The sequence below is a fragment of the Pseudopodoces humilis genome, chromosome 23, assembly GCF_049639895.1.
Source record: "Pseudopodoces humilis isolate 2021_Gansu_Grassland_sample_001 chromosome 23, ASM4963989v1, whole genome shotgun sequence".
Taxonomy (NCBI): domain Eukaryota; kingdom Metazoa; phylum Chordata; class Aves; order Passeriformes; family Paridae; genus Pseudopodoces; species Pseudopodoces humilis.
Window position 1 is genome coordinate 3,141,926 of NC_142222.1, and position 26,520 is coordinate 3,168,445.

General features: G+C 44.0%; 1 protein-coding gene across 1 annotated transcript in view; it reads right to left on the minus strand.

The window, feature by feature from the left end:
- VPS53 (VPS53 subunit of GARP complex) overlaps positions 1-26,520 on the minus strand; it is a 61,242-nt gene that overhangs the window by 27,637 nt on the left and 7,085 nt on the right. The window contains exons 5-13 of the mRNA XM_005525718.3: positions 15,303-15,389; positions 14,941-15,056; positions 13,695-13,814; positions 8,298-8,376; positions 7,286-7,429; positions 5,833-5,975; positions 5,110-5,251; positions 3,625-3,726; positions 367-461 (exon numbers count right to left, since the gene is read on the minus strand). Coding sequence (XP_005525775.1) covers positions 367-461; positions 3,625-3,726; positions 5,110-5,251; positions 5,833-5,975; positions 7,286-7,429; positions 8,298-8,376; positions 13,695-13,814; positions 14,941-15,056; positions 15,303-15,389 — 1,028 coding nt within the window. The remainder of the gene's footprint in view (positions 1-366; positions 462-3,624; positions 3,727-5,109; positions 5,252-5,832; positions 5,976-7,285; positions 7,430-8,297; positions 8,377-13,694; positions 13,815-14,940; positions 15,057-15,302; positions 15,390-26,520) is intronic.

Below are 26,520 nucleotides of genomic sequence, written 5' to 3' on the forward strand. Positions count from 1 at the left end.
TTTACAGAAAACCCAACCCTATTATTTGTGAAAGACACGAGATGAAAGACAAATGTCTGCAGTGGGAATTGCAGAGGCAACAGAAGTCATTTCAGGAACTCCAAGCCCCTTCCACAGACAGGCAGTGGGCACCACTCCTGCAGCCCTTTGCAATTACACACAAAACCAACCTCCACAGCCCTCTGAACACTCATTTTGTCCAAGCAAAGGCCCCACTCAAAGTTTCTTGAACCACAAACACTGCTCCTCTTGAAATCAGGCAGCAGAGCTTCAATAAATTAATTTTCTGCAGCTTGAGTACAGAATCCAGTACAACCCAACACATCCAAAAGCAAATAAACCCTGAAACTGAGGCTGGTTACTCACTTGTCCTGGGACTCGATATACACATAAAGGTGAGGCTCAAAGCACTTGGAAACAATGCCATGGAAAGGATTGTCAGGGACCTTTGGCTTCTTTGGCTGCAAGAAAACATTTAGAATGCCCTGTAAGACCTTGAAGGAACAGCAATGCAACAGCACAGAAGGATATAAATCTTTAGAGATACTTTAACACAGAAATTTGCTGTCAAATAATCAAAGCATATAAATGTCATTATATCCAAGTCTTCCCTCTTTCTTAAAGAGCTGTTAGCAATCCAAGGAATTATCTTTCCACTTGTAAAATATTCTTAGTCTTAAAGAGAAGGCTGCTCCATGCTAACAGATTTCAGCTGAAGAATCTTAAAGCAGCTCGCAAATAAAATCTCCCTGAATCCTTCAGGCAGTAACAAGGCTCCACTAGTCCCCTCTGAAATCAAATGTAGCAGTTATTTGGATGCAAGATTGAAGAATCCTTACATTTTAGAATATCAAGGGCAATAACTCAAAGTTCCAGGCTTCATCTGAATGAATTTTATTTAGATAAACAGCATGTAATTACTGGACGAGCCAGAATTATACAGGCCTGCTTTCACTGTGAAATACGTTTCTGGGGATGCAAAGATTTCTATTTTTAAATCACATTTAGAGCATTAAGCACGTGTGCCATTTGGGAGCCATCCTGTTTACCCTCATTTGAATTTAGTGCTGCACTCTAACCACAGCCAAGCACAGCTCACCAAAGCCACTGGGACTACTCACACATTTAAATTTGTGCATGTTTAAGTACCAGGCTGGGCACAGCCTTTAAACTCTTTTTTTTGCCCTACAGCTAGATTGTTATTATTCTTTTTCACTAATAGATAATTTCTCTTGCTGCTTCCCAGCAAACCAGCAACTTTTCCTTGGCTGCAAAGAGGGCTGCAGTGACTCTGGAATGGAATTCTTGCTTCTCTCTCCACAAAAAGCCAAGATCAGCTCCCAGCCAATGAAGATACAAATTTTTCCAGCTGATTTTTTTTAAGTGCAAGAAAAGCCAAACAAAAGAAGCAAAATAAGAGAGCCCAAAGGACTTTCTCTCCTAAATGACAGAGGAGGTGGCACTAAGAATTTGGCAGAACTATCAGAGTGTGATGAGGCAAACATTTCTCAACAATAATCCAGCTCCAAATGATGAACACCAACTTATGGCTGCAAACCTAAAGTGAGGAAATGATTTTATGGAGGCCAGACCACCTCTATCAGCCTTGAATGAAGAATTTAAGAGCCTTGGGACAGAACCATTACCAGGCATCCTCCACCCAAATCCTTCTGCCAGTGCCCATTCGTGCCGGATGCACACACTCACTGGAGCTGGGAGGAAAAAAATGGCTGGGAATCACAGAAACCTCCCAGCTGCCAAATCCCTGGCATGGCAGTGCCAGCACAAGGCTGCAGATTCACCATGTTTACCACTCATCAGGCTGGAAGAGCCAACTCCTGAAGCAGGCTGTGTGTCTCTGCATCACGCTGCTCCCAGCGTGTCTGGTGGAAGGAATACTAAATCTTTTAACAGTAGCAGTGAAGCTGTATTTCTGAATGTGCAACCCTGTCCAAAGCTGCAGATGTTTAAGCTATTTCCTCCTTGAGTTTGATGGAAATAATAAAAGGTTACTGTTGTCACAGTAAGGAGGTCTGCAGCTGGCCCAGTTTCCTTTCATTACTATCCAAAGTAAACAGATTAAATCGAACTGCTAGGATTACCAAAAAGAGATGCCTTTTGAGCATGGATTTCCCCCCCAAAATTCTTGTGCTCCCTCTTAGATTCCCAAGAGTCTTGAATTTTCAGGACTGGTGTCTTGGAAGGGCTCTTTTACTGAAAACCCTTCATCTTCAACTCTTTGTGTCCCTTCAGTTCCTCACGCAGTGACGGCAGAAGATGAGACTTGCAGCACTTCCAGACTCTCAGCACCAACCAGCAGCTGCTGGCACTGTGACACTGAAATGCTGGAGCCCACTTGGCACACAGGAGGCTGCAGGGCAGCAGAGCCCAGCACTGTGACACTGACACAGGGCATTCCTACAAGGAACTGCTGCATTCTGCTGTTCAATAAACCCAGCCCTAATTGTTGCAATTATCTCTTCACCTGCCTCCCAACACCACTGACTTCTCCAAGGATGTCCTCTCATCTCAACACTGCCAAATCAAAGCCAACCTTCCAGTCATTAGGTATTGGATAGGAAGCTCTTCCCAAAAAATGCATCAGAGACGTCTCCCCAAGTTCCCAAACTCTGTCTCCCTGATGAAGTCCACACAATACCAACTGTCCAAGCTGTGTTTTAAAGAAAAGAGCAAAATCTTGCTTCAATCATTCTGTTTCAGGGCTTTGGCTGAAAGCTGGATGAAGGCAGAGGGGCTGCCCTGCTCATGTGAAAATCTGGAGGGGATGTAGTGGACCAGACTCTGCTGGTGGAGAGCTCTCACCTCCTCATGTCCCCAGGGGCAAGGATTTGAGTAGGTCCTGAGGCTCTGGTCACCCATCAAGATACACCTGTACACAGCCCATTTAAAAGGCTGTAAATCCCTTAAATAAGAGGAGAGCACCAGCCTCAGGTAACTCACAACCGAACATTTAGAAAACATCCATCTGGTGTATAAAAAATACAGGCTTTGATATTGGTGCCAATTAAAACAATTGCATTTACCATTCACCCTTTAATGTTTGCAGAGGGCTTTGGAAGCCCTGTGCTTGTACAAGCAGTTAGGTGTTCCCTGCTTTGCAGAGGTAATGGATGAAAAGCACTGCAAAGATAAAAAATCCCAGAAGTGATTTATCTGGAGTGAAAATCTAAAGCTGACACTTGAAAGTTCAATGAGTTGCCTGGTGACTCCAGACAGTTTGCTTGGCTGACAGGGCAAAATATGAATTGCAACTGTTTGTAGAAGAGCTTCTTTGGGGATCTGAAAACCCAAATAGCTGTTTCATCTCACTTTGACAGAAATCCTGTAGCCACATTTGGGCTGCACAGGCTGGAACAGAATCCAGCTCACTCTCACGTGGTAGGATTGTCTCTGCACTATTAACTGGAATAAAGATTGCTTTGGTTTCAGTGAAGTGAGCCAGAGCAAAGCATGGTCATACTGGGAGCCTGAATGCTGCACAAAGGATTAAAACTGCACTAAATTAATTGCTGTGAAAACAAACTTTTCAAACCAATGGGATGGGAAAAGCTGAGGCCCCACTGGAGATTCAGAGGCTGACGACTGAGAACTTCAAAGACTTACTTTGTCCATATCACTTTTCTCCATCACAACCTCATCTGCCTCTGCCCCAGTTTCATCCTCCAGAAAGGGGTTGGTGGAGGGAGGTGGCACTTCTGGCTTCTTCTGTAGGAAAAGAGGAAGCTCTTTAGAGAACAGCCAGTTTTGTGCCCTCTGGCACATAGCTGCATCCACACTTGGCATTCCTGAGCCCTTCAAACACTGCAATTTGCCTTCTCCCAGCAGAGGTGATCAGATCCTGGCTCCCTCTCCATCCCTCCATCCTCAGCCCCTCCTCTGTTTGCACGCACGCTGCCTCAATCCTCCTTGACAGGGCTGTTTTTTTCCAGTGTGACCTTCCCACTCTCCCAAACCCCACTCCAAAGTGTGCAGTCTCCACTGGGATAACCTGCAACAGCAGCTCCAAAATTCTGCCCTGCAATAAACCCCAAATTGCTGCTCTCACTGTTTGTCCCCTCCTCTGCACTCACCAGCCAGATATTTATAACAGTGGACTTCATTTTGGGTATGAAATAGGGCAAATGACAGCCAGAGTGTCACAGCCTCTAGGCATGTCAGAAAGGGGGAAACACAGCATTTTCTGCCATTTCAAACCACACCCTCCCCTTCTGGTTTTCTTACTTTTAACAACCCAGTGAAGCCAACTTAATTGAAGTTGAAAATTTTCTATGAAATTTGTCAGAATAAATAAAGCCATATTCTTGAGAGATCTAAATTCAGCCAGAGAGAAAACCTTACAGGACTTCCTCTTTTAATTAGCAGCACCCACAGCAAATGACAAGTGGGTCCAGCAAGCTTTCCTTGGAGGCTGAATTATCACATCCAAGCAGGCTTCAAGACACCAGCTGGACAGAGAAGCCAATGTCAAAGAGGCTTCTGAGCCACACATGCTCTGTGGTCCCAGGCTGACAGAGCTCTGGGCTGAGATTCCAGGCAGGAAAAGCTCAGAGATGGCTCCAGAGATATTCCCTGAGTTTTTTCTCTTGGTTCTGCCCTTATAATCTACCAAAAGAGACAAAGCAGAAGCTATCAGTGTCCCTGCAATCCCAACAGACAATGTGGGATTGAAAGCTGGTACCATGTGGTGAATGTGTGGTACCCAGAAATGAGGAGAAGAGGGGACTTTTAGTTATAAAGTGTCAGGGACATGTAGAGAACAAACATTACAATGCAGTTAACAACACCATAATCACTCTGTGGCTCTCCATGTGGCTTCAAACAGCACAGAGCCCCAGGAGAACCAGAAAAGCACACAAGCAGTGTATTTTTATTCTTGTGAGCCCTGTGTCATCTCCTCTACAGTCTACACAACTAAAAATCACTTTTCCAACTACAGGCCACTGAGCAGAGTCACATTAAACACTCTGAACAAGGGGAGGCTGCAGGTGACACCTTCTGTAGTCTCCACTACCTGAGCTATGTGTGAGGGGGTTTCCTGCTCCTGAGAAAGCTGCTGAGTAAAGGACAGCTCTTCAGAAGTGCCCTTACCACTGTGCCATCAGCAAGAGTGCAGCCAGAGAAGCGCTTGGCCAGGAGCCCTTCAAAGTTGGTTGTTCTCTGAATTGCAAACAAAAGCAATTTCACCTCGATCTCCTTCGCCCTTGTGCGCATGATCTTGGAGAGCTCTGCCCTGCAAGAGATATACAGAAAAAACAAATGTGGTTTTCTATAAAGATCTGAAACCTAATACTGGAACTCAGTCCATTCCCCAGAAAGACTTTCATCACAAAATTCAGGCTAATTCCTAAGAGGCTCTCTAACATAAAACTGCTTTGCAGATCCCATTTCAAACACAACCACAGTTGTTCCAAGCTCTGTGGGTAACAGGACCCCATCTGCTAGCAGCCAGCTGGGAAAGCCCTCAGGATCCAACCTTGGGAAGCACAGTGACTCCCACTGGGGTCTCAGAACAAAGGCAATGGTGCTACTGGGACTCCACTTGGCCCTTGGGCTGGCAAAGAGCCTGGTCTGAGTCGTTCACACCATGCTCAGCTCACGCTATTCCACTTGGCCTGAAATATTACTGATTTTTACCTGCTATGCTGAAAATTGATTTTCACATCACTTCAATTTCTCACCGCTTTAGCGATGCTTCTCAGGCTTTTCGCTCCCTTTTCATCACAAACAATTCCACAGAGATATCTGCAGCCTGCCTTTAGCCACTGACCCTTGCAGGAAGCTGGGAGGCAGCAGGAGCTGCGTGGGGCTCACCTGGTGACGTGGCAGAACTCCACGGCGATGCGCTCCGTCATGCACCACTCCGTGGGGAACATGCGCCCGTACTTCTCCTCGTAATCCACCAGCTGCCTCTTGATCCAAGCGTAGCGCCGGTCGATCTTATCCAGCCAGGCCACCTGAACCCCGTGGACAGTGACTTCTTACCACCAACAGCACCTGCAGCAGCAGCAGCTGCAAATATTCACAACTCTGCTGCTGCTGCAGCTCTGCCGAGGAGCTCGGGCGATCAATCAGAGCTGATTTGACATTGATTAACATCCTCTGAATGCTCCAAGGGGAGGTTTGGATTGGATATTAGGAAAAATTTCTTCACTCAAAGGGCTATCAAGCACTGGAACAGGCTGCCCAGGGAACTGGCTGAGTCACCAGCCCATGAGGGATTTTAAAGATGTGTGGATGTGGCACGTAGGGACAGGGTTTAGCGGCGAACTTGGACACGGTTGGAATCAAAGATCTTAAAGGTCTTTTCCAACCTCAATGATTCTGGGATTCCAAGTGCTTAAACACATGCCAGACTGAAAATCCTATCTTGTGTGAATTAAGAGAGCAAGTTCTGTTGAAAATGAGGATAACAGTACTCCTAAATCATGCAGAGATTATTGAAAATTCAATCCAATAATATTTCATTTGATCCCACCCCCTTTGTTTCACAGAGAGTTTAAAGTGGGATGAGAGTGCAGGAATTCCTGGATTCTTACATTCAGCTCCCATTTAAACTCCAACAAAAATTCTTACAAGCTGAGCAGGAAGGGATTTCTCCCCTAGTTTTAGTGTTCTCTGGTCAAAAATGAGGAAGATTAATCAAAAAATCCTTGATGGAAAAATGCTGTTTCAACTTAGGCAGTTTAGCTTTTCTCTATGTCAAACATTTGAAATTCACAAAATACATTTTGATCTAAAGGTGATTTTGGTTAGTGTGGCTTTTTTTTTTTCCAAATTCAAGGTGGTTATGGTAAACTTTTAAAAAGCTGTTAGTTAGCTATCAGGACAGGAAGTTAAAAAATTAGCTACTAAGAGAATTAACTTCCTAGAAGGTTAAGGGAGGGCCCCCTTAGCTTTCAAAGCAGTTTTGGGTGTTTATTGATTGTCTGGGGGGTGGTGGTGTTGAGTTTGCAATTTTCAGAGCTTCATTTTCCAGCCCTTTGCAGGGCAGGAAATAAATCTAACATAAATAAATTTATTTTCTACATGAGGAGATAAAACATTTCTAGTGATGATCTGAGAAACTGAGGTCTAAGGTGGGAGGATCCTGGCAGAGATAACACCAACTCCCAGCTCATCAGCCACTCCAGATCACACCCACAATCACTTTCCAAGCCTTTGGGATAAAAACTTTTCACCACAGGAACCTGTGGAAGCGTGAATTTTGGGAATGCCAGCAGAGCAAAATGTGAAATCTAAATGTAGCGTGCTAAGCTTCCCTTACATCTTGATTTTCCTGGAAAAGGACCAGATACTCAGAGAGGTGTTGTTTAATAAATTTCTTGATGATTTCCTGTTTGATCCTGGGATCCAGGACGTTGGCTACCAGGCAGGCATCACGTAGGACATTGCTGGGCCCACCAGTCCTCTGTCAAAATAAACAGGAAGAAAATGATTTCAGATTAAATAAGTGGAATGGGTGATTGTAAATGCATCCAGGTTACCTTGGGTTTATCCTTTCCTATTATTCTCTTTTCTGCTGCTACTCTTTATTTATTGCTGCATCTTTCTTCTGTTGCACAAAAACTGAGCTGCTTCCATTTCACTGACCATGAAGTTGTCCCATGGTAAGGCAGAAAACTTAGGAACTGTTTTTTTTAAAAAAAAGGCTGTTTTGCTTCACATGGACACAGATTTGCCCTTCACCAACCCTTCCAAAGAGCCTCCTTATTTCTGTACTTGTCAGCTGTATGAAGAAACCAGCAGAGCTGGTACTTTGAAAGATAAAAGTGGTGTTTTCTTGGAAGTAAATTCAAATTCACACCTACTCCCCTTACTGTCAGCAAATGTTGGGATGCACAATGCTGGGGAAGCACAGTGGGTGCCTTAGACCCAGCCCAGATTTGTATCTGTGCTGAGAAAACCAGAGACCAACTTGGTGGCACCTTGTGGACAGCCAGCCTGTGCTTGGCTTCCTTGGAACAAAACACCAATTTTTCTGACAAACAAATAACAAAAGGGACTGGGTGAGAGCCCAAGGAAAGCCCACTGGGGTCCCACAGATGAATTATTGAGGAATTCCCTGGCTGCAGTAGCTGTGTGCAGTGTGACAGGGGAAGGGTGGCACTTCCCCCCGACAGGAACAGTGAGAAATCACCTTTTTCTTTCTAAACAAACTCCTGAAACAGGCAGAGACAAATCTAGAGGAAAAATGAGATTAAATCCAGCAACAATCATACTGAAGCATTTTCAGTGACATTTTTCAATGGGAGGAAGAGGGAAAGTGAGAACTTTACCTTTGTACCTTGAGAAGGAAAGGCTTCCTCAAAGTCAGCCAGGATCTGCTGGCCCAGCTCGTTCTGTGCTGCCTTCACCCTGAGGGGGACACAGGAAGGGCTCTGGTGGTGGCTCAACAACCCTGAAACACCACCAGCTGTATGAAGGTTTGTAGGGGATTAAAAGGATGCTGAAGAGAAATCATCCACGTTAAGAAGGTCTGTGTGTCAAAACTGGGAGGGTGTTTGCTCCTTGAACGACAGCTCTGCACAGCACTGACCCCTCAGCTGCAGCAGAGCGTGTCCTGGATTCTCCTGCCCCGCTGCCATTTAATATTTCAATAAGGGCCAGTTAATCAGCTGAGAAATCAGCTGTTTGAAAATCCTTTAATGCCAGTGTGATCTACTTTTAAATTCATTTATGTTGACCACATTTTAACAGAAATCTGTTTCTAACGCGTAAAAAGCTTCACAATGTTTCAATCTTCACCAAGAACATTTCACAGTTCCAGGGGTACTGATCTGCTTTTAAATACTGCTGGCAGCAGTTTTTTATTCTATAAATTCCCTGTGTCTTAGAGAAGCACAAAAGAGCAAAGGTATGAAATGGGAATAGAATAAACCACAACCTTGCTCTTTATTTGGCTGAGAGAATAAAGCTTCCAATTTCCAGAAATAAAAGTCAATACAGCTTAATTGATACTTCTAGGGAAATGGAAATGCCTACACACACTAGAAAGTGCCAAAGCAAACAGTGAGGCACTTATACCCCTCTGCAGCCCTTGAATTCTTCCATCAGTTTTTATTATACTGGAAATGCTTTCAGGTCTAAACTGATCACTCAAACAGAGGATTTTCCCACTGAGATTGATACTTTAGCAAGACTGGCGACATTTACTGTTGTGAAAATGTTTGCTCAGGCTGTGGGGAGAAGACTTGGGAGTTTTTTTTGTGCTTCTTTAAGACTCCTCAGCCTTATCAAGGAATGATCTGCTTCTTTAATCTTCCCATTTGAGTTCCATTAGTAGCAAAAACCTACGAGATGATCTGACAATGCTGGATTTCTTTCATGGTGCCAAATGCAGAAAATTTTAGTCCTCTAAAAGTGGCTGAAATATAACTTTATATCTGTGATTTAACTGGATGTATGACCTGCCTTCCCCAGGATTTATTTATGGGGATTTTGTTGGAAAAGCTTCCTGCCTGCAATGTCAAAAATAATTCTCACTTAAGCTCTCAGCTTCACAGGAATGTTCAGAAACTCCTCTACTCTTCCAGGTAAAGACACCCAGTTAACAACTTCATAACTGGGAAACAAAAGGAGTTCAGTAATATGTTGAAATAGGAGTGGGAAATTTAATCAGTAAGGAGGAAGCCACAGCTACAGGTTTACTCCTGCTTAAATTCCACAAGAAAACACCTGTAGTTCATGTCAGAAAGCATCACAGAACCAATCCCTTTAAATCTCCAGGAAAAAAAGTGGGAAAACAAAAAAAAATAATAAAAAATTAAGACACTGAAACATATTGGAGATTTCTATCTTTTAAATAATCAAGAAACAAGAAGTGTACAGAATTAGGAATCACAGAAATTAATGAGTTTGTATGAACAACTGGGAGCTTTTAGCAGTGATACTTCTTTCTTTATGAGTGGCTGTGGGGACCTTTCTATTTGACAACAGCTGCAGTGCAGCACAGTGGAGGCACTGAAAAGAGCAGCAGCCAGATTCCTAAAGACTCAACAAATTTAAAAGAACCTCTGTCAAGCAGTTAAAAAGCCCTGTCCACAAGCTTTGTTGTTTTAGGCTCTGATTCAGGAAAGTACTTAAGGATAGTCTTAATGGGGATTCTCAAATCCTTAAATTAAGAAACTTGCAGGAATGTCTTGCTCAAGCGGGATGTTAAAAATATGTATTTTTTAAAAATAGGTATAAAAATCTCTCAAAAGCAGGCAGGGAGAACAAGTTTGAATCTTTTTTTTTTTTTTTTTCTCCTTTCATATTTTCTAAGAGAGGGACAGGGCAGAGCCATTCAGGTAGCCAAAAGTTTGGGTGTGTGTGAGCAAGGACAGGGAGCCCCAGTGCCCTCCCAGTAAATATCACTTTTAATATAACCACACACAGACACACTCAATCATTTTCACAATTATGAACAGACACCCAGAAGCAAGAAAGGTTTTCTGTCACCCCTTTAGAGCACAACTGCCTTAGGCAGAGAACACAGGGGGGCACTTGTTTAGCCACTGGAGGTTTCTGCCCCCATGGAAAGCTGTCATCTTTTCAATAATTCAGAATATTCTCCGTGAAGCCTCGACATTCAGCACTGAATGACCTTCACTGCACGTGCCTGAGGGTGTGTGGAACCACTCCACCAAGAGAATTAGCTCAGCAAGCCCAGACAAGAGATTCAGGCTCCTTCAGAGCCTCAGGTGGGTTTGATAAGGGTCTCTTTCCTTGGTAGGTTCCCCCAGAAATGTGCTGGGATACCCCAGCAGCCATCCCACACAGCAGGGAATTGCCTTTTCCTGGGGTTGCCAAACCCTCTGGTTATCCAACTGTTAATAATTTCTGTTTCTCTGACTTCTGTTTTATTATTAGTGGCTTTTGTTCTCCGTGTCCCCTGCCTTTAAAAAAGAACAACAAGAAAACCCACTGCTATGTTTCAAATGACATTCAATTACTAGAAACCATAATTCCTTTAGCCAAAGCTACCAGAAATCTTAAACCACGCCTGGCAGCTTGCTGAGATAAAAAGAGGCTGAGCCAGCCTGTTTTCCTGTGGCAAACTTATAATTATCTTTCTCCTAAATATTTTCCAGGCATTTTTCCACTATCTGCTAAGCCTGCAAGACCACTTTTCTGGGTGGGTTTGGGACCATTAATTGTACCTCCCTCCACAGACAGAAAACAGCAGAGGATTGAGAGATAAGAAAATACTCCTGTTTACTACAACAACTACCAAAGCTCTGCATTAGAAATTGATTTAGGAACACTCTTAGGAAAATATTTACTTTTGGATATGAACTGTGACATTTTTACATCAATACTCAACAGGATCAGCACAAGAAACCAACTAATTAAAAGTTCAGTCCAGGTTTCCAATGAATTCTTACAGTGGGATTTTTGCTTGGTTATTTTCAAAGGGACAGAACAGGTGGAAAACAACATTAAAAACACATCATTACTTCTCACAGTATCCAGGAGCAGCAACCTAAATTGAATACCCCATGACAAAAAGCACATCCAACACCACCAAGCAGGCACTTCTCCTTCCCATGGTTTCCCATTCATACTTGGCTTCATTCCATTCACACCATGAAAAAAAGAGGCTTTTTATTTCACAAAGCAACAGAATCTGCTCGTTTAGCAGTGTATATAATGGGCTTATTGTATATAACAGACATTGGTTACTGTCACAGGTCTGTGCCAACATCTACTAAAACATTTCTTGCCTTCCCAAACATCCTAGAGGCTTCACTTGTACCATTAAAACAAATCCATGAGATATCAAACCCCAGCAATTTCACAGCCTAAATATATCCCTGCAAGAAGCCAGGCAAACTTCCTCTGATATTTCGTGAATCACAAAAGGATTTCCAAGCAAAGGAGAGAGAAAAGTCAACTCCAAACCAGGCCCTAACACACAGCCATGGAGTCAAACCCCAAAAGCAGAATTATGGTGCCATGGACCTCCCTGCAGGAATTTTCTGCCTGGATGTGGAGCTGTGAAGAGCTCCCAGCAGCACCCCAGAGCAGCTCCTTTCGCCCCACAAGCAGCCTCCTCTATCACTACCAGATGGTGCAGCTCTCCCTGTATAAACACTGGAAGGAAAACCCTGCTGAGGCAATTCTAAAAATAGGAGGAACAGACTTTCTTGAGCTTTTCAGATCCTTATCTTGAAGGGAGAATAAAACAAAAGAAGTTTTCCTCCATGTTCTTGCCAGTCTCACTGGTGTGACTCAAAACCACCGGGCATTTTAGCAGGAGCCTGAATTGGATTTTATAACAATCAGCATTTGATTGTTATATATATATAATACTTTTAATACAAAAGTATTAAATAATCATCCACCAGAGAAAGGGAAAACCAGCCAGAATTCTAGACCAAGGCTTAAATTATGTTTGGCCTTAAAATGGCCAATAAGAGCAGGTTTCTGCCCAAAGGGCATTACCCCCTCTGGAAGAAAACGAAGCAAGCAATCTTTCTGAGCACAAGTTTGGAACAGACAACAGCCTCAACTCTGAAAAGCACTGACATATGTTTACATTTCCTTGATGTTCATGTTAATTTAAGCAAATGCTTATGGTCAAATACTTTGCTAAACAAGGCCCCATCCCTTCTCTAGATTTAGAGTGGATTTTTCTTCTGCTCTGTTTCATGGATTCCATCTGTGTTTTCTGGAAGAGGTATCTATACCATAAAAAAAGCCCAACAGATTTACATGAAAACATTACAAACAAATCACTCAAACTCTGTTTCCATCACTAAACAACACAGGGAGCCAGCTGCTGGCTTAGCAAAGGGAGTCACCAAAAAAAATTAATGACTGCCTAAAAGATCCCTTCGAGCACCTCTGTGATGAGCAAAGTCACCTCAGACAGGGACAGCAATGTCCCTGAGAACAGGGAAGGTCTTGTTCCCTCAACTCCAAGCTGTCACATCCCAAATGAAGCCAAGACTGGGGAGAAATGGTGGCTTGGTGAGCACTGACTGAGCCTTCACCTGCTGCTGCTGAGGTAGGGGTGGGGACTTGCACCAAAACTCACCAAATTGAAGTGTAACTCCACTTCAGAAAATCAGAACTGTAGAAGCCCAGCAGAAGAAGATTGGCAATAAGCCTCAAATCTCAGCAGAATTGGGCAAGAGGAGCAGGTTTTGGCAGAAGAAGCTTAAGGTGCTCAGAATAACCAGGTTTGGCAAAGGCACAAGGAGAAATCCTGTCTGAGCCCTGGGGCACTGCAGGCTGAGAGCAGCTCAGCAGCAGCTCAGTTCATGGTGAGGCACAAAGGGGCCCAGACATCACCATGTGCATGAAGAGATTTGTGCTTCATGCCAGGCAGCTGAGCTCCAACACTGAGCTGAACAGAGCAGGAGAAAGCATCACCTCAGGGCTCACCACAAACACCTGCACATCAACACCACACAGAACAATCTGCACTTGCACAGCTTCCTCCAGGTGAGAAAATGAAAAGCCTGGCAGTAAAAAGCACAGAGCAAGTTACAATCACACTAATTACTGCCATTGAACAGAATGGGCTGCTCCACATTGGAGCAAACTCTGTCCAGTATTAACCTGCTTGTTTTAGCTGTAAAAAAGCTCCAAGGACCGTGTCCAGGCTTCACATCCTCGAGATTAAATCTGCCTAAGACATTTCCTGTCCTTCCTCCCCAGCAGAGAAAGGTGTTTGAACCTTTTACCTTTCAGAGAGCTGTCGAATCTGAGGGATCCCCATGTATTTGTTGAAGTGCTCCAACACATTCACGACACCTTGGAGAAGGTTGGCAACTTCCCCATATTGTCTCCTCCTGGTCATAGCCCTGCAGGGGAAATTAAAGATTTACAAAGGCAGAATGAAAATCCCTGGTGGTAATTCCACAGGTTACTTCATCCCCACTGGGTCACGCTGGTCCCTACTGACATTTATTTTTCTAAAATACACAGCTCTTCATTAACATTCCAACGCAGCATTAAAATTTCATTTAAGTGATGCTAAAATAAACCAATCTGGCACACATCTAACAATGCCTCAAAAAAACATAAATGTCAAAAGCAACACTTGGCAAGGAACATGTAAACTACTGAATGCATCCGCTTCCCAGTATGGGTCCGGAGGCAGTAAATGTTATTTCACTGTAATGACCCGAGTGAAGCCATTCATCATCACACACAAAGTGTGAGTTAAAGCTTCTCTAGAGGAGAACGATGCTGAAAAGCCATTAGCCCTGACTTCTCTGTTAATAACTTTCACAGGGAACTGACAGCGAAAAGAAGAAAATCAAGTTAATTTATTTTTATATCATCCTTTAGGATCATTCCAGTGGAGACAGCAGGCTAAGTAAAATTTTCTTCTCAGCATTTCATGACCCAGAACTCGTGCAGGATTTGCTACAAACCAAGAACAGGCTGTGCAACTTCACAGATACAACATGTAAAAAGGCTGTGTTTTCCTAGATTATGTGTTCCTCAAGCATATTGAAAAACCCACAATGGATTATTAGAAATGTATAACCCCCAATTTACACACAGTACAAGCTGCAAGGTTTCCTTAAACTCATGCTAGAATGAAAACTAGAGCAGACTTTTACCAAAACTCATTGCAGTTTTAGATATAAGATTGACAAAAATCCTCCCAGATTCCCAAGAGCACATCCCTAATGAGGATTCCTGCCAGGCTGTCCTACTCTTTAATGAAGCCAGACTCATTCCTTGTCACCAAGGATCAACAGAGCAATTCAAGCAATCAATGCTGCAAACTTTTAAACACAACACAGCCTGAGGGTCACTCAGAGCAGCACTGAAAGGATATGCCAGCAGAAATCCAGACTCTGAAGCAAAATTCCCTCCAAAAAACTAGGCAGGCTGTGACACACCCAGAGAGAGCACTGCACAAACTTCACAACTCAGCAGTGGTGCCAAAGCACCACCAGGAATTCCCACACTTACTCCAGAGAATCCACCCCCCCTGCCAGCATGTGGAGGTGGTTGAGGGTGGTGATGGAGGTGGTCAAGTGACGCTTGGCATGGTCCAGCTGCTTGATATCCCGCGTGATTTCCTTCACCTAGTGGATGAAAAAGGATTCTGGTTAAATATCAAGCCCCAGCAATGAAATTTTCAGGAGATAAGAAGCCAGTCTCTCCTCTTTAGGACTGCAGGGGTGTCAGCTCAGCAGCCCTGGGAATGCTGCTGGTTCAATACAGGCTCAGTAGGAAATTATCAACCAGACAGGACCAAGAACAAAAATGTTACTGACAGGAAAAGTCAGTGTCCCCTCCATTTCAAAGGCCAGAAAGAAAGTGCTGCTCACCATTTGTTCAGATTTTTCAGCCTTGTCTTTAATATCCTTAATTTTACCAAAGAGCTGTTGGATGGCTTTCTGGGCTTCTTCCAGGGCCTGGAAAAGAAACGAGGTCAGAGTGGAAAGAAAATCTGCATTCAGTTTTCACCTTTTTAAGAAGTACACAGTTGCCCTTAACACTCCCTGAGGCTGGGGTAGTGGAGGGGAGAAGCTTTCTTACAAAGAAAATGCCAGCAGCACAACAAAAGTCAATGTACAATGTTAGAATATTGAACCTGAGTGGGCCAGGGTTTCAGTATCCACTTTACAATAACACTTTGGCAAAATTTCATCAAGATATTTTATGAAAGCAGCTCTTTAAGGTTACTGGAACATATTTTGACATACTAAGTGTGGAAAAATAGGTAGAACTTACTCCTGATCGACGCATCTTTAGAGCAGAAAAATGAAACCTCCACAAGACCTCTATGCTTATCATTAATTATAAATAAAAAATGCACATATAGAACACTGAGGACTTGCCCAAAGCTCTCGCTGAATTAGCAGCATGATGCTGATTCCTTTGGAATGGGCAGCTCAGCCTCCCACACACCTACAGGAGGAATGGCTCTTTCCAAGCACAGGTAAAGGGGTCCAGCCCAGGAAATGGCTCTCACCTGGATTTTAGTGCTGTCTTCTTGGGGCACCTGGTCCCTTTTATACAACCATGGCACAGCCTGACCTCACACAAGCAGTGTGAACCACACGTGGATTCAGTGAGCGAAGCCACATGTCCAAAATCATATGTCCAAAATCTGCCTTCTCAAGTAATTCAACACGTTTTGCCTTCCCAGCCTGATAACATTTCCAGCTCCACTTTGTTCCCCACTGTTAAGTGGGCTTCTATCCCTCTGTTTTTATATCCAGTCCCATGACCAAGGTTACAGCACAAGCTACAAGTTCCTGCAGCAAATAAATTTAACACATCTTCATTTGGAAATGGAAGAGGAAACTATCTGCCAGGAGATTCTGCTGGAATATAGCTGGGTTATAATAAAAGTATAAAAGCTGGAGACGGTTTATAATTAATTTTCCAGAGGGGGGGAAATAAAAGTCTCCTCTGAAAAATCTTCTGAATCATGTGAAAGTTAACACTTTATGGATTGGTGTCACAGAGCTGCCAGATGTTCACTGAGGGGTATGAACACACAAAAATGTGCTGCAGGGTGGATGTACCAGGGCTGAACAACCCCAGCAGCTTCTCCCTGGGCCACCTTCGAGAATTAAATTTTCTCCTTCATTTAAAGGCTTGTGGATTAAATGCAAAGCAAAGAATGCTCTTTTCAACATATTTAGCTCTGTCTCTGTACTCAGGCCTGCAGCACACTATTCAAGTGGGTTATTAAGCAGGCAGCAACTGTCCTGCATGGTCTGTATAAAATTAAAGAATCAGTCTGAAATTCTTTACAGATGCCAATTGTTTCCCTGTGCTTCAGCACTAAGGGCTAATGCTAATTTTTCTGCAGGATCCCAGGAATTCAGAGCTTCTTCAAAAGAACCTATTTCTCTAATGGAGGTATTTAGTAATTGTGATAAAAACCAGCAGAGAGCCTTTACAGGAAAGTGGATGAAGAACATGTTCCTGCTGCTCAGTGGAAAGCAGCACACCCAGGGTGGGCAAAATCCCCACCTAAAAACTGCCCCTGGAACACTGAGCAGAGAAAAATGAGATTCTGTCCCTGAGCACTTAAAACTGCCAAAAATAAGGCAAACTGGTGTCATCACCTAATCCTGACACATTCACCTCCTTAAAAACTCTGGAAAAACACAAATAAGACAACGTGTGCTCTGGCCCATCTGATGAATTAAAGAACTGTGGTCTCCTGCTGCTGTGAGAAATGTGGCTGGGACAGGGGGAGGGACCAAACAGCAGCTGCTGTTCTGCTCCAGTCCTGCATCACATCCCTCAGAGAAGGGGAAACATTTCCATAACTGTTAAAAAAATTTAAAAAAAACAAACAAGCAAACAAAAAACCCACACAGGGAACTCAACAGCAAACTTGAGTAAATCAGATTTGCCCATAAACACTTGTTTCATTCCTTAAAACTTTATTTCAAATATTTGCTTAGCCATTAAGACATAAATCTTTATCTATTCTTCTAAAAAAAGAGCTGCATATTCCTTACATGAGTCAGAACACACTAATTCATTACATAATATATATATATTTATATAATGAATATATAATTTGTATAATTTACATTTTGAGGTTAATTTCTTCAAACATTTGCTGAAAGTAACACTATGTGAAAATCTATTTTTTTAAAGTCAGGAGGGCCCTGTCAGATCTGGTGAGAAGTTCAGAACTGAATAAAAAATATTATTTCATGCACATGTACAATTAAATAGCATCTGAAAGTAAAATACTGTGTGTACAGGAAACAAATAAAAGAAAATTAACCAATAATGAAAGAAACCCATCACCTTCCCAGTCACTATAAAGGCAGAGTAAAGCAAATAGAAAAACACCAATTTCAAACACAAGAAAACACCTCATATTTAATAAACAGTGTTATTAGGGGATAAGAAACCAATATCTAGGCCATGAAAGTAGGTCTAATTGCTCAAGGTGTAATACAGAAGTTTGTTAATGTAACTAATGACTATTCTTTCAGCTGTAAAAAGAGAGGGGAAAACGCAGCCACGTTGAAGGCTGTGCTGGAAAAAATGCATTTCCCTTCACTGCTACAACAGTGAATCATCAATTTGAAAAGCAATTTCTTACTGCTTTTGCTACTATTTTATTAATAGGCTTCCTTTGGACAGAAATTCTAAGGAAAAACAATATCAAGAGGATAGGAATGGCTTTTATTCCAGTCTGTCTGGTTCCCATGATAGATGGCAGGCAGTGATCTCCCAGCTGTGGCCCGGCACTGGGTTCACCTTGCGTTACTAATTTATTGGTTTCCTCATCAGTGCAACTGGGAAACATGTAAATGTACACACCCCAAACAGCAACCAGGAGTGAAGTTACTGCATATCCTGTCCTCCACCAGCAGTTCATTCCAGGGGCAGAGGACCACGAATAAATAAAGAGACTGGAGACATAATCTGTCGTGGTTATACGAAACAAGGATGTTGAAACTAAGGTTGCAACGTGCTGGAAAAACACCATATGACTCTAATCAACAACTGAGCCTGCAAGCTACAATTAACCCATCAGCATTATTTATTCAACTTTATGCAACCTCTGAGTCCCAGCACCAGCTGAGAAATACTTTGTGGAGAGGAGGCAGAGGCAGCGGTCAGTGGCGTCCGAGGCTTTTTCCGTAAGGTTTGACCCCGGGCTTCCCAAGAGCTCTGACAAGTGTAAATTCAGCAAAGAGGGCAGGAGCAGCCACAGGGGGAGAGGATCCAGACACAGAGTGCTCGGTACAAGGCTTCAGCCACGGATCACATTCCTCCTCAGCGGTGTAGTGTGTCCCACTCGGCCTGGATGCGGGAGGGAAGGAGGGGATGTGCGGGGTCCTGGCTCCAGGGACACCGTCCCAGCAGAAGCAAGTTCCCAAAACAATTCATGGATAGGAACACACAAGGGGGACCCCCAGTTTAAGGCCACCATGTGTCTTCCAGCCATCCCTGTTCTTCACCCAGTGGGAACTCTTGTGTTCACAGCCCAGAGGAAACACAGGAGGCTGAGACACCCCACGCAGGAGGTGGAAAACTCAACTCCAGCTCACAGCCTGGGCTCAGGTTAGGTGGGCAGCCAGTGAGCAGCTCTGCTGTTTGCCAAATTCCCCAAAGATGGAGGGAAAAACACAGCCCATGAATCAGCCACAGCTCTGCAAACTCCTTCACCTTGAGATGCCACAGGAAAAGCCTCCAAAGGCACTGGTGTGAAACAATAGGGAGCAGGGGTAAATCATGAATCACTGAGGGACTGCCTAAAAAATAGCTTTCCTTGGCATTGTCCCAACAACTCCTAAAGTCAGGCCATACATCATTTCTTGTGCCACCTTTTCACATGAGATCTTCCAAGCAGCAGAAAGGAGGGAAGAAAATAACCCAAGCGAGAGGTGGGACCAGAGTATGACTTGTTTGTTAAATTTGGAAGTGATGCATTCTTTAAAAGGTTATGTTCCAGTGACTTACAGTACCAGGCTGACATTCATACACACAAAAACAGTGTTAGCAACAATTATTCCAGCCAAAAAAAACCAGCCCAGTGAATTAGAGTCAGTCTCTCCAAATCCCTGCAGTGCTGCAGATGGACACAGCCTCCTCCTCCTCCCCTCCCAGCCCAGGTACAGAGCTGTCACATCACCCCATCAACCAGCAGCTCATTAGTGGGTGTGTTAATTTGCATCCTATCAGGAATCTTGTGCAAGAAAATATTTCAATACCAGGAAATATGCAAATAGGAATTAAGAGTCCTGTGTGTTATACTAGAAAATGTCATTGAAGTGGGAGAAAAAGAAAATTTTCAGATGAAGTTTCCTTGCTTGGGGATTAACTGAACTAACACTGGGGGTTTTTTTCCTCCCACAGTAATGGTTAAAATACCTCCACGGTTTCTATTTGCTTGCTGGTGTTGTGCTAGAAACACATTATTTTTATTTGATTCTAGCCAATATACAGTTCAATTGACTGTTGTTATTCACATCAGAAAGCTGCCCTCTACCAAGTGTTTTACAGACACTTAACATCTGCCAAATTCACAGCATCCAAATGTATTTTTAATGTTACAAATAGGGCTGTGGTCATGATGCTGAGAATGTAATGCTCCTGGCCTGGTCCCTGCTCTTCAATACCGAGTGTTAATGCTTCTTTCATTTGCTGCCACACTTACAGCCCAGATCAATGAACATCTAGACCACGACTAAAAATAAGTTCCCATCCCCAATTCTCTGAGGGGCCTCAGCTGTGGAGATTTCAAAGAAACCCTCTCACACTGGAAGCAGCCTCACATTTTCTGCCGCTGAAACCTCATACAAACAAGTCCCTCCAGATTGGGGAAGGGTGGAAATTTACTTGGATTCTCAGACTGGTTTCATTTCAGAGCAAACCCTTAAATTTTACAGCCAGGGCTAAAGCACTGAAGCTGAAGGTTTGTCTCAGCACAGGACAGTGCCAGCTGATTTCCCTGAGCAGACAGACCTGAAGGGCTCATCACCCTGGGGTTTGATTTTAGCAGATTTCCACCCTGGGAGTTCAGCAAATAGTACATAACTACTACAATTGGCACTGAAGAAGAGAGTTTTGTGTCATCAGCTCCAATCCCAACCACTCAGGACATTTTATATCAGCAGATTACATCCAACATTGCACAAAGCTTAAAACTGCTGTTCACTGCCCCTTCACTTAACCCAAAATCATGCTTAGAAATCAAACCCCACGTTCTCAACAGCTGCACAAACACTGACAGACACATGGGGTGAAGTGAGAGGTGATTTCCAGGTAGCTCTGGCCAAAACCTTGCAGCTTAACTCCTGAACTGCACCCCTGGGCTGGTCCAGCACCTCTCTGAGCTGTCAGTTTTTATTGCATTGCCCAGCCCTGCACAGGGGTGTCTGCACATCTCAGTTTTTATTGCATTGCCCAGCCCTGCACAGGGGTGTCTGCACATCTCAGTTTTTATTGCATTGCCCAGCCCTGCACAGGGGTGTCTGCACCACGAGGAAGGTGCTGATGTGACAAAACTTTGACTGGCCTTGCTTCAGTGAGTAATTGTTCATGAGTTTTACAGCACCAGGGCAGTGTGGCCATTTAAATGCTAATTGTGGGCATTGCACAACTTAACAAGTAAAGCTCCTAGAGCTTCATCAGGCTTGGGCCTCATGGTGGGTTACTACAGCTCCATCATCACCTGGCAGGTGAGCAGCCACAGCCTTGCCTCACGCCCCAGATTAAACACTATTATCATGTAGCAAAAACTCCCCGTGCAGACACTCATTATTCTCTTTATCTGTTTCAGAATAGCCAAGATGTGAGTCTCTGCCCTCCTGTTTCTGTTGACACCCTGATTGCAGGTGTTTGCCGCGCCTCCCTGTGCCCAGGACACGCCTTGTCCTGCAGGGCCTTGGATAACCAAGTGCCCCTGGCAATGCTGCTCACCCTCCCTCCTTTCTGGAGCTGCCTGTGTCTGTTTGATCAGAGGGAAAGCACATGAAATTTATTTGGGAAGACTGTAAATGACTGAGGGACTCCAGCTGACTTGTGTGCTGATGTGTTTGCACACTGCAATCGGTGATATTTGCAATATCAGAGCCACATCTGGAATATCAGAGCCACGTCTGGAATATCAGAGCTTGACCTCTGTAAGGGGGGTAAGTTTAGCAACCACTCGAGTTACAATCAGATTTTGCAAGATGAATCCATGTTCATATGCTGGTTTGGGTTGGGGCAGAGTTAATTTTCATCACAAGTATGGGGCTCTTTCTCTGCCCCAGCCAAAATCAGCACAGGTTAAGACTTTAAAGGCAAATATAAATGGGGGGAAAGCACAACCACACCAGGAACTCCAAGTAGGGATTTCCAAGTGGAATTCCTGTCACTTTACCTGCTATAAGCACAGAAGCAATACAGCTTGAATAAACATAACACACCAAAAATGTGAGACGGCAATAACAACAACAAAAAGATAAAGAAGGGGGAAAAAAGAGTTTTAAATATCCACAGTAAGACACTCTCCTGCCTGTTTGAAATTCCATTTTCAGGCTGGGTTTCTTGCTTTGTTGGCATCAAAGCCACACAGGACTGGACACAGTCTGCAGCTTGCAGTGCCTTCAACACCACCAACACCAGCACAAACACAACCCAATTCCCAGCCTCAGGCTGCAGGACAGGAACATCCCCACTGAAGCACAAGGCAAGGTCAAGCTCAGACTTGCTCCTGCCTTGCAGCAGATGGCAAAAGTTATGCCAGCATGAGAATAAACAGCACAAGTTCTTCCTGGCATTGCCATTCACCTGAAACCCTGTTCACTGAACGTGTCCTGGGCTAGAAAAAGCTCAGTGTCTCTACAAGGGAAGGACATTGTCCAACTGTCACAATTCACTAGGGAAATGACTCTGAATGAAACTCACTTTTGATTTATTTTGGCAGCTCAGCTCCTGCTTATTATTCATGGGTTACAAAAGAATATTATGGGACTTTAATCACTCAGCTGGAGCCTTGCAGAATCTGTGGCATGACTTTTCATAAAATATATAAAGTCACACAGCTTAAAATGCCATATTTAACCCCAATCCATTCACTATCTTAAAAAGGTATTGAAATCTAACACTAGTCATATTTCATATGCTCACATTTCAGAATAATGACCCATTCATAAAAATCCAGGAGATAAAGCTTAGCCAGGCAGGAGAGAATGAATGTAACTGAAAGATGGTGCTTACAACATCAGGGATTGTGACACAAAATAGCCCCCAAATATTTCAGAGATTTAGGTTTAATTAGTTATTAAGAGCTTATGACAGTCAGTGCTGTCCCAGCAGCAGGGACACATCAACACCTTCCACGTGAGCCAAGCCTGGACACTGTGGCCAAGGAAGCAGCACTGGAATTTGATGGCTGGAAGCGAGCACGTGTTTAAATAAATAAATGGCAGGAAAGTGCCGAGGGTAGGAGATGTGCAGGCACTGAGTGCCTCGGATCAGTGTGAAACACAACCTGCAGGCAGAAAAGCCAGCTCCACACAAGGAGGTGGAGGCTGAAACAACAGCGCTGCTTCTTAAGCAGGTTTATGCACACAGAGCACAACAGCACCTCCCTGCCTGCCAGGCTGACACTGCCCTTGCAAAGCTGGAGGGGACAAGCCACAGACTGTGGTGACACCACCCACCAGCTGCCCTGGGGCTCAGGACACTGCTCAGAAAAGCAGCAGAGGACCCCACTCCCACTGCCCTCTGCCATGTGCAGCACCTGCATCACTCTTCCTCTGCTCTCCATCTGCTCCTTCCTCCCTGGATTGATTCTGCAAAGTGTTTCCTGATCTCTACTTCAAGAAAAGAAAAACCAAGGGAGTATTTCACATACTTCCATCTATGACCTTGTCAAACCCACAACCTGTCGGCATTTTTCTCTGCCAGACACAACCTCCTATTTCCACAGGCTCAAACACTGCCAGACACTGCAGCACACCCAGGGCAGGGCAGGCAGTCGGAGTCTCCCCACAGCTGCAGAGCCCAGATGTTCATTTCCACGTGCCAGGAGAAAGGACAGCCCTGGCTGACCAAAAGATGGGATGGCAAACTGAACTGGCTGGGCTCAGGCTGGGCAGCAAGGATATATTCCTGTTATTTGACCACAGCAGCTGCCATCCCTTTTCTTGTTCTGCTGGAGTTATGAGAAATAAAATATATATCACTGTTTTCAAGGAGCAAAACAAAGAAGGAGCCAACCAAAGCAATCCAAGTTATCAGCCAGTCTCTTCAGCCATGAGAAACATCCAAAGCTTTTCCCAGCCCAGGCACATCCATTTGCTCTTCTAGTTAACACTTAACTTTGTTCTAGCACTAATTGAGCCAGATCCTAATGGAGTCAGACACATTAAACAATAAAACACATTTTTCTTTGAAACACAGCCCTTATTTGATGCAACTTCAGTCATTTACACATGCTGTATGCACAAGGCAGTAAGGGAAAGACGGACCAGAGATAACAAAAATAAGTTTGCTGGATTTTATTTAGATTCAAACTATCAAGCCACAAATCCATTTGGGATCTTGAGACTCCTCTTGATTCTTTCCAAAATGGATTTCAGCTGAATCCACCTCACCTTTATCCACCCAGGCACCTCATCCTGGTTGCACAGACACTGTCAAGGGTTAAACCAGCAGCAAGTGCAGAGGCTACTCATTACAAGGACAAAAGCCTGATAGGTGAAGCAGCTTCAGCCAAACAACCAGTAAAGGCATGTCAGCAACTGTCAAAAAAATTACAGCCAGTCCACGCAGAAGCTTCAGCAATAAACACAACTGAGGAGTGACACATCAAACCATACGGAGTGCGTTAAACGCTCAGTGGAAAAATCTATGGGAACTTTTTATACTGCACCCTAGGGCAGAGAGGAGATCATGCCACAACTGGACTGCAGCTCTCAGCAAGGTCAGCCCACACTCCAGATCAGCAGCAGCAGCTCTGAGAAAAAAAATAAAAACCTTCCAGAGGAAAAATCGTGTAGCACTGGCTCCCTAGAAACTGTTACAACTGAGCCACAGCAGCTCCTGCATTCCCAGCCTCTCCCAAGGCATCCAAAATAGTCCAAGTCTGGGACTCCCAAGGAAAATTTTGTTACGCCCTACAGAGGAATGTTCCACCCACAGCTGTTGTTTCCTCCCATAAAAGGATCATTAGTGAGATAATTTCTGAGGTTCAGGGCATTGTCTGCAGATTTTACTGAAATATCGCACCAGGAAGGGGAATCCAAATGAGCCAGACTATTTTAAGGCTTTTGCATTTGGAGGAAATTCTAGGGCAAAATTTCAAAAAGGCAGATGCTTTGAACTGGGAAACGTTAGGCTTTGTGGAAAAGGGAGCATTCCTGTCTTTAGAGTTGCTTAAATAACTCTTTTGGGGCCACATCTATTGGATGGCCTTTATTTTTAGATTCAGAATCTGTTTTTTCAGACACCTTGCTGCTAATTTATCCACACACGTGTATGTGAGCAAGACTGTTTGGGAAACAGTTTAAAAGCTTATAGACAAAAAAAAAAAAAAAAAGCTAATTTTACATGAAAATTTCTCATTGAAATGCCTTCTCATAGCTACAACTCATCTCAAAGCCCTGCTCCATTACCTCAGTAGGCAGAGTGGCACAGAAGTGTTATCCCAAACATCATCCCAAACATCATCCCAGCCTGACAGGACAGGAGACTCCATCCCAGGGAGCACAGTAGCTGGATCTGCAATCAGGATTTTGGACTTCCTATCCCTAAGGACTCCTCTTCCTTAAGGAGCATGGAGAGCACATTTCCATAGCTGCACACTCCATATTCCCCACTGGGTCAGACTGGGATTTAGATTCCTGGGACAGTAACAAGCAGCACTGCCCAGATTTGTCTCTGCTGGCAGTGCTCCCTTGCCATCAATTATCAGCAAAACGTTATCCTGTTCTCAAAACCAAGGCTGGGCTCCCCTCTCCTGGACAGCTGGGAAGGTGCAGTTCTCAACAAGGCTCCTCCACAAGACAGCTTTGGAAAGCTTTTTGCTGGGCACAGTTGGTAAATAACCCCATTTCCTCAAAAACACGGTCTGCCAAGGCTGATAACCTCAGCTTGTCTTCGAGGGACCTGCCAGGATCACTGGTGTCTAAAAAGGGATTGGGTAGGTTGATGATAAACCCCAGTAATTTGAGCAGTACTTGAATTAAATGCCTGCACAAGATTCCAAATTATTTTTTGGGCAGCTCTGGCTGACAGGAGATGGGAAAACCAAGGCTGAGCTCCCTCACCTGCAAGGGCAGCAGGGATGGACCAGCACAGACAGCTGAGGGCAGGGACTCAGCAAAGAACCCCTTCCTGCCTTGCTTTGACTTAAACAACTTTTTTTTTTCTTCTGCCACTGCATCCAAGGTTTGTATTTCCTTTGGATGGAAGTCAGAGACTGAAAGGATGTTTATTCAAACTATTATTTACCCCTCAGACAAGGACATCTCCAACACAACTGCAGTCAGGCAACGCTGGCAAACACTGGCCACAGCACCAGGAGTTGCTAAGAGAGAATGTGATTGAAGGGAAGAGGTTTTTGCAAAACACCTTTCAGGCCCAATCCTGCAGTTAAATACACAGAATCCTGAGCTCCCACTGAAATTCAATCAGCTACAAACTCAGACTTCAGACACACTTTTATTTATGGCACATGCTCTCAAAGAGACAATGGATTGCAGTGTTCCTCTTGGATCTCAGTGTGTCAAGGGATGGAAATCAAAAGACAGGAATTTTCCAAAAGTTTCTGACTTTTCCTAAAGCCAAAGTACTGTGCACTACAGGCTGGAGACATCTCTTATGGTAAGAGTTACAAATGGAAGAAGGTTAGAGATACAGAGCTTTGCTTCAAACCTCTTGCAAAAGCTGGTTGCCAACTGTTTCCTTCCTAATCAAGGGTGGTTTGCAGTTGTGGTTATGATGATAAAATGCAATAATGATCTTCATCCTGGGCAGCCTAAGGGTGAGGCTTGCAGGATGACACTATCTATCCATGTGGATATGTCAATCCAATTCTGCAGTGTAATACTGGTCTTGAGG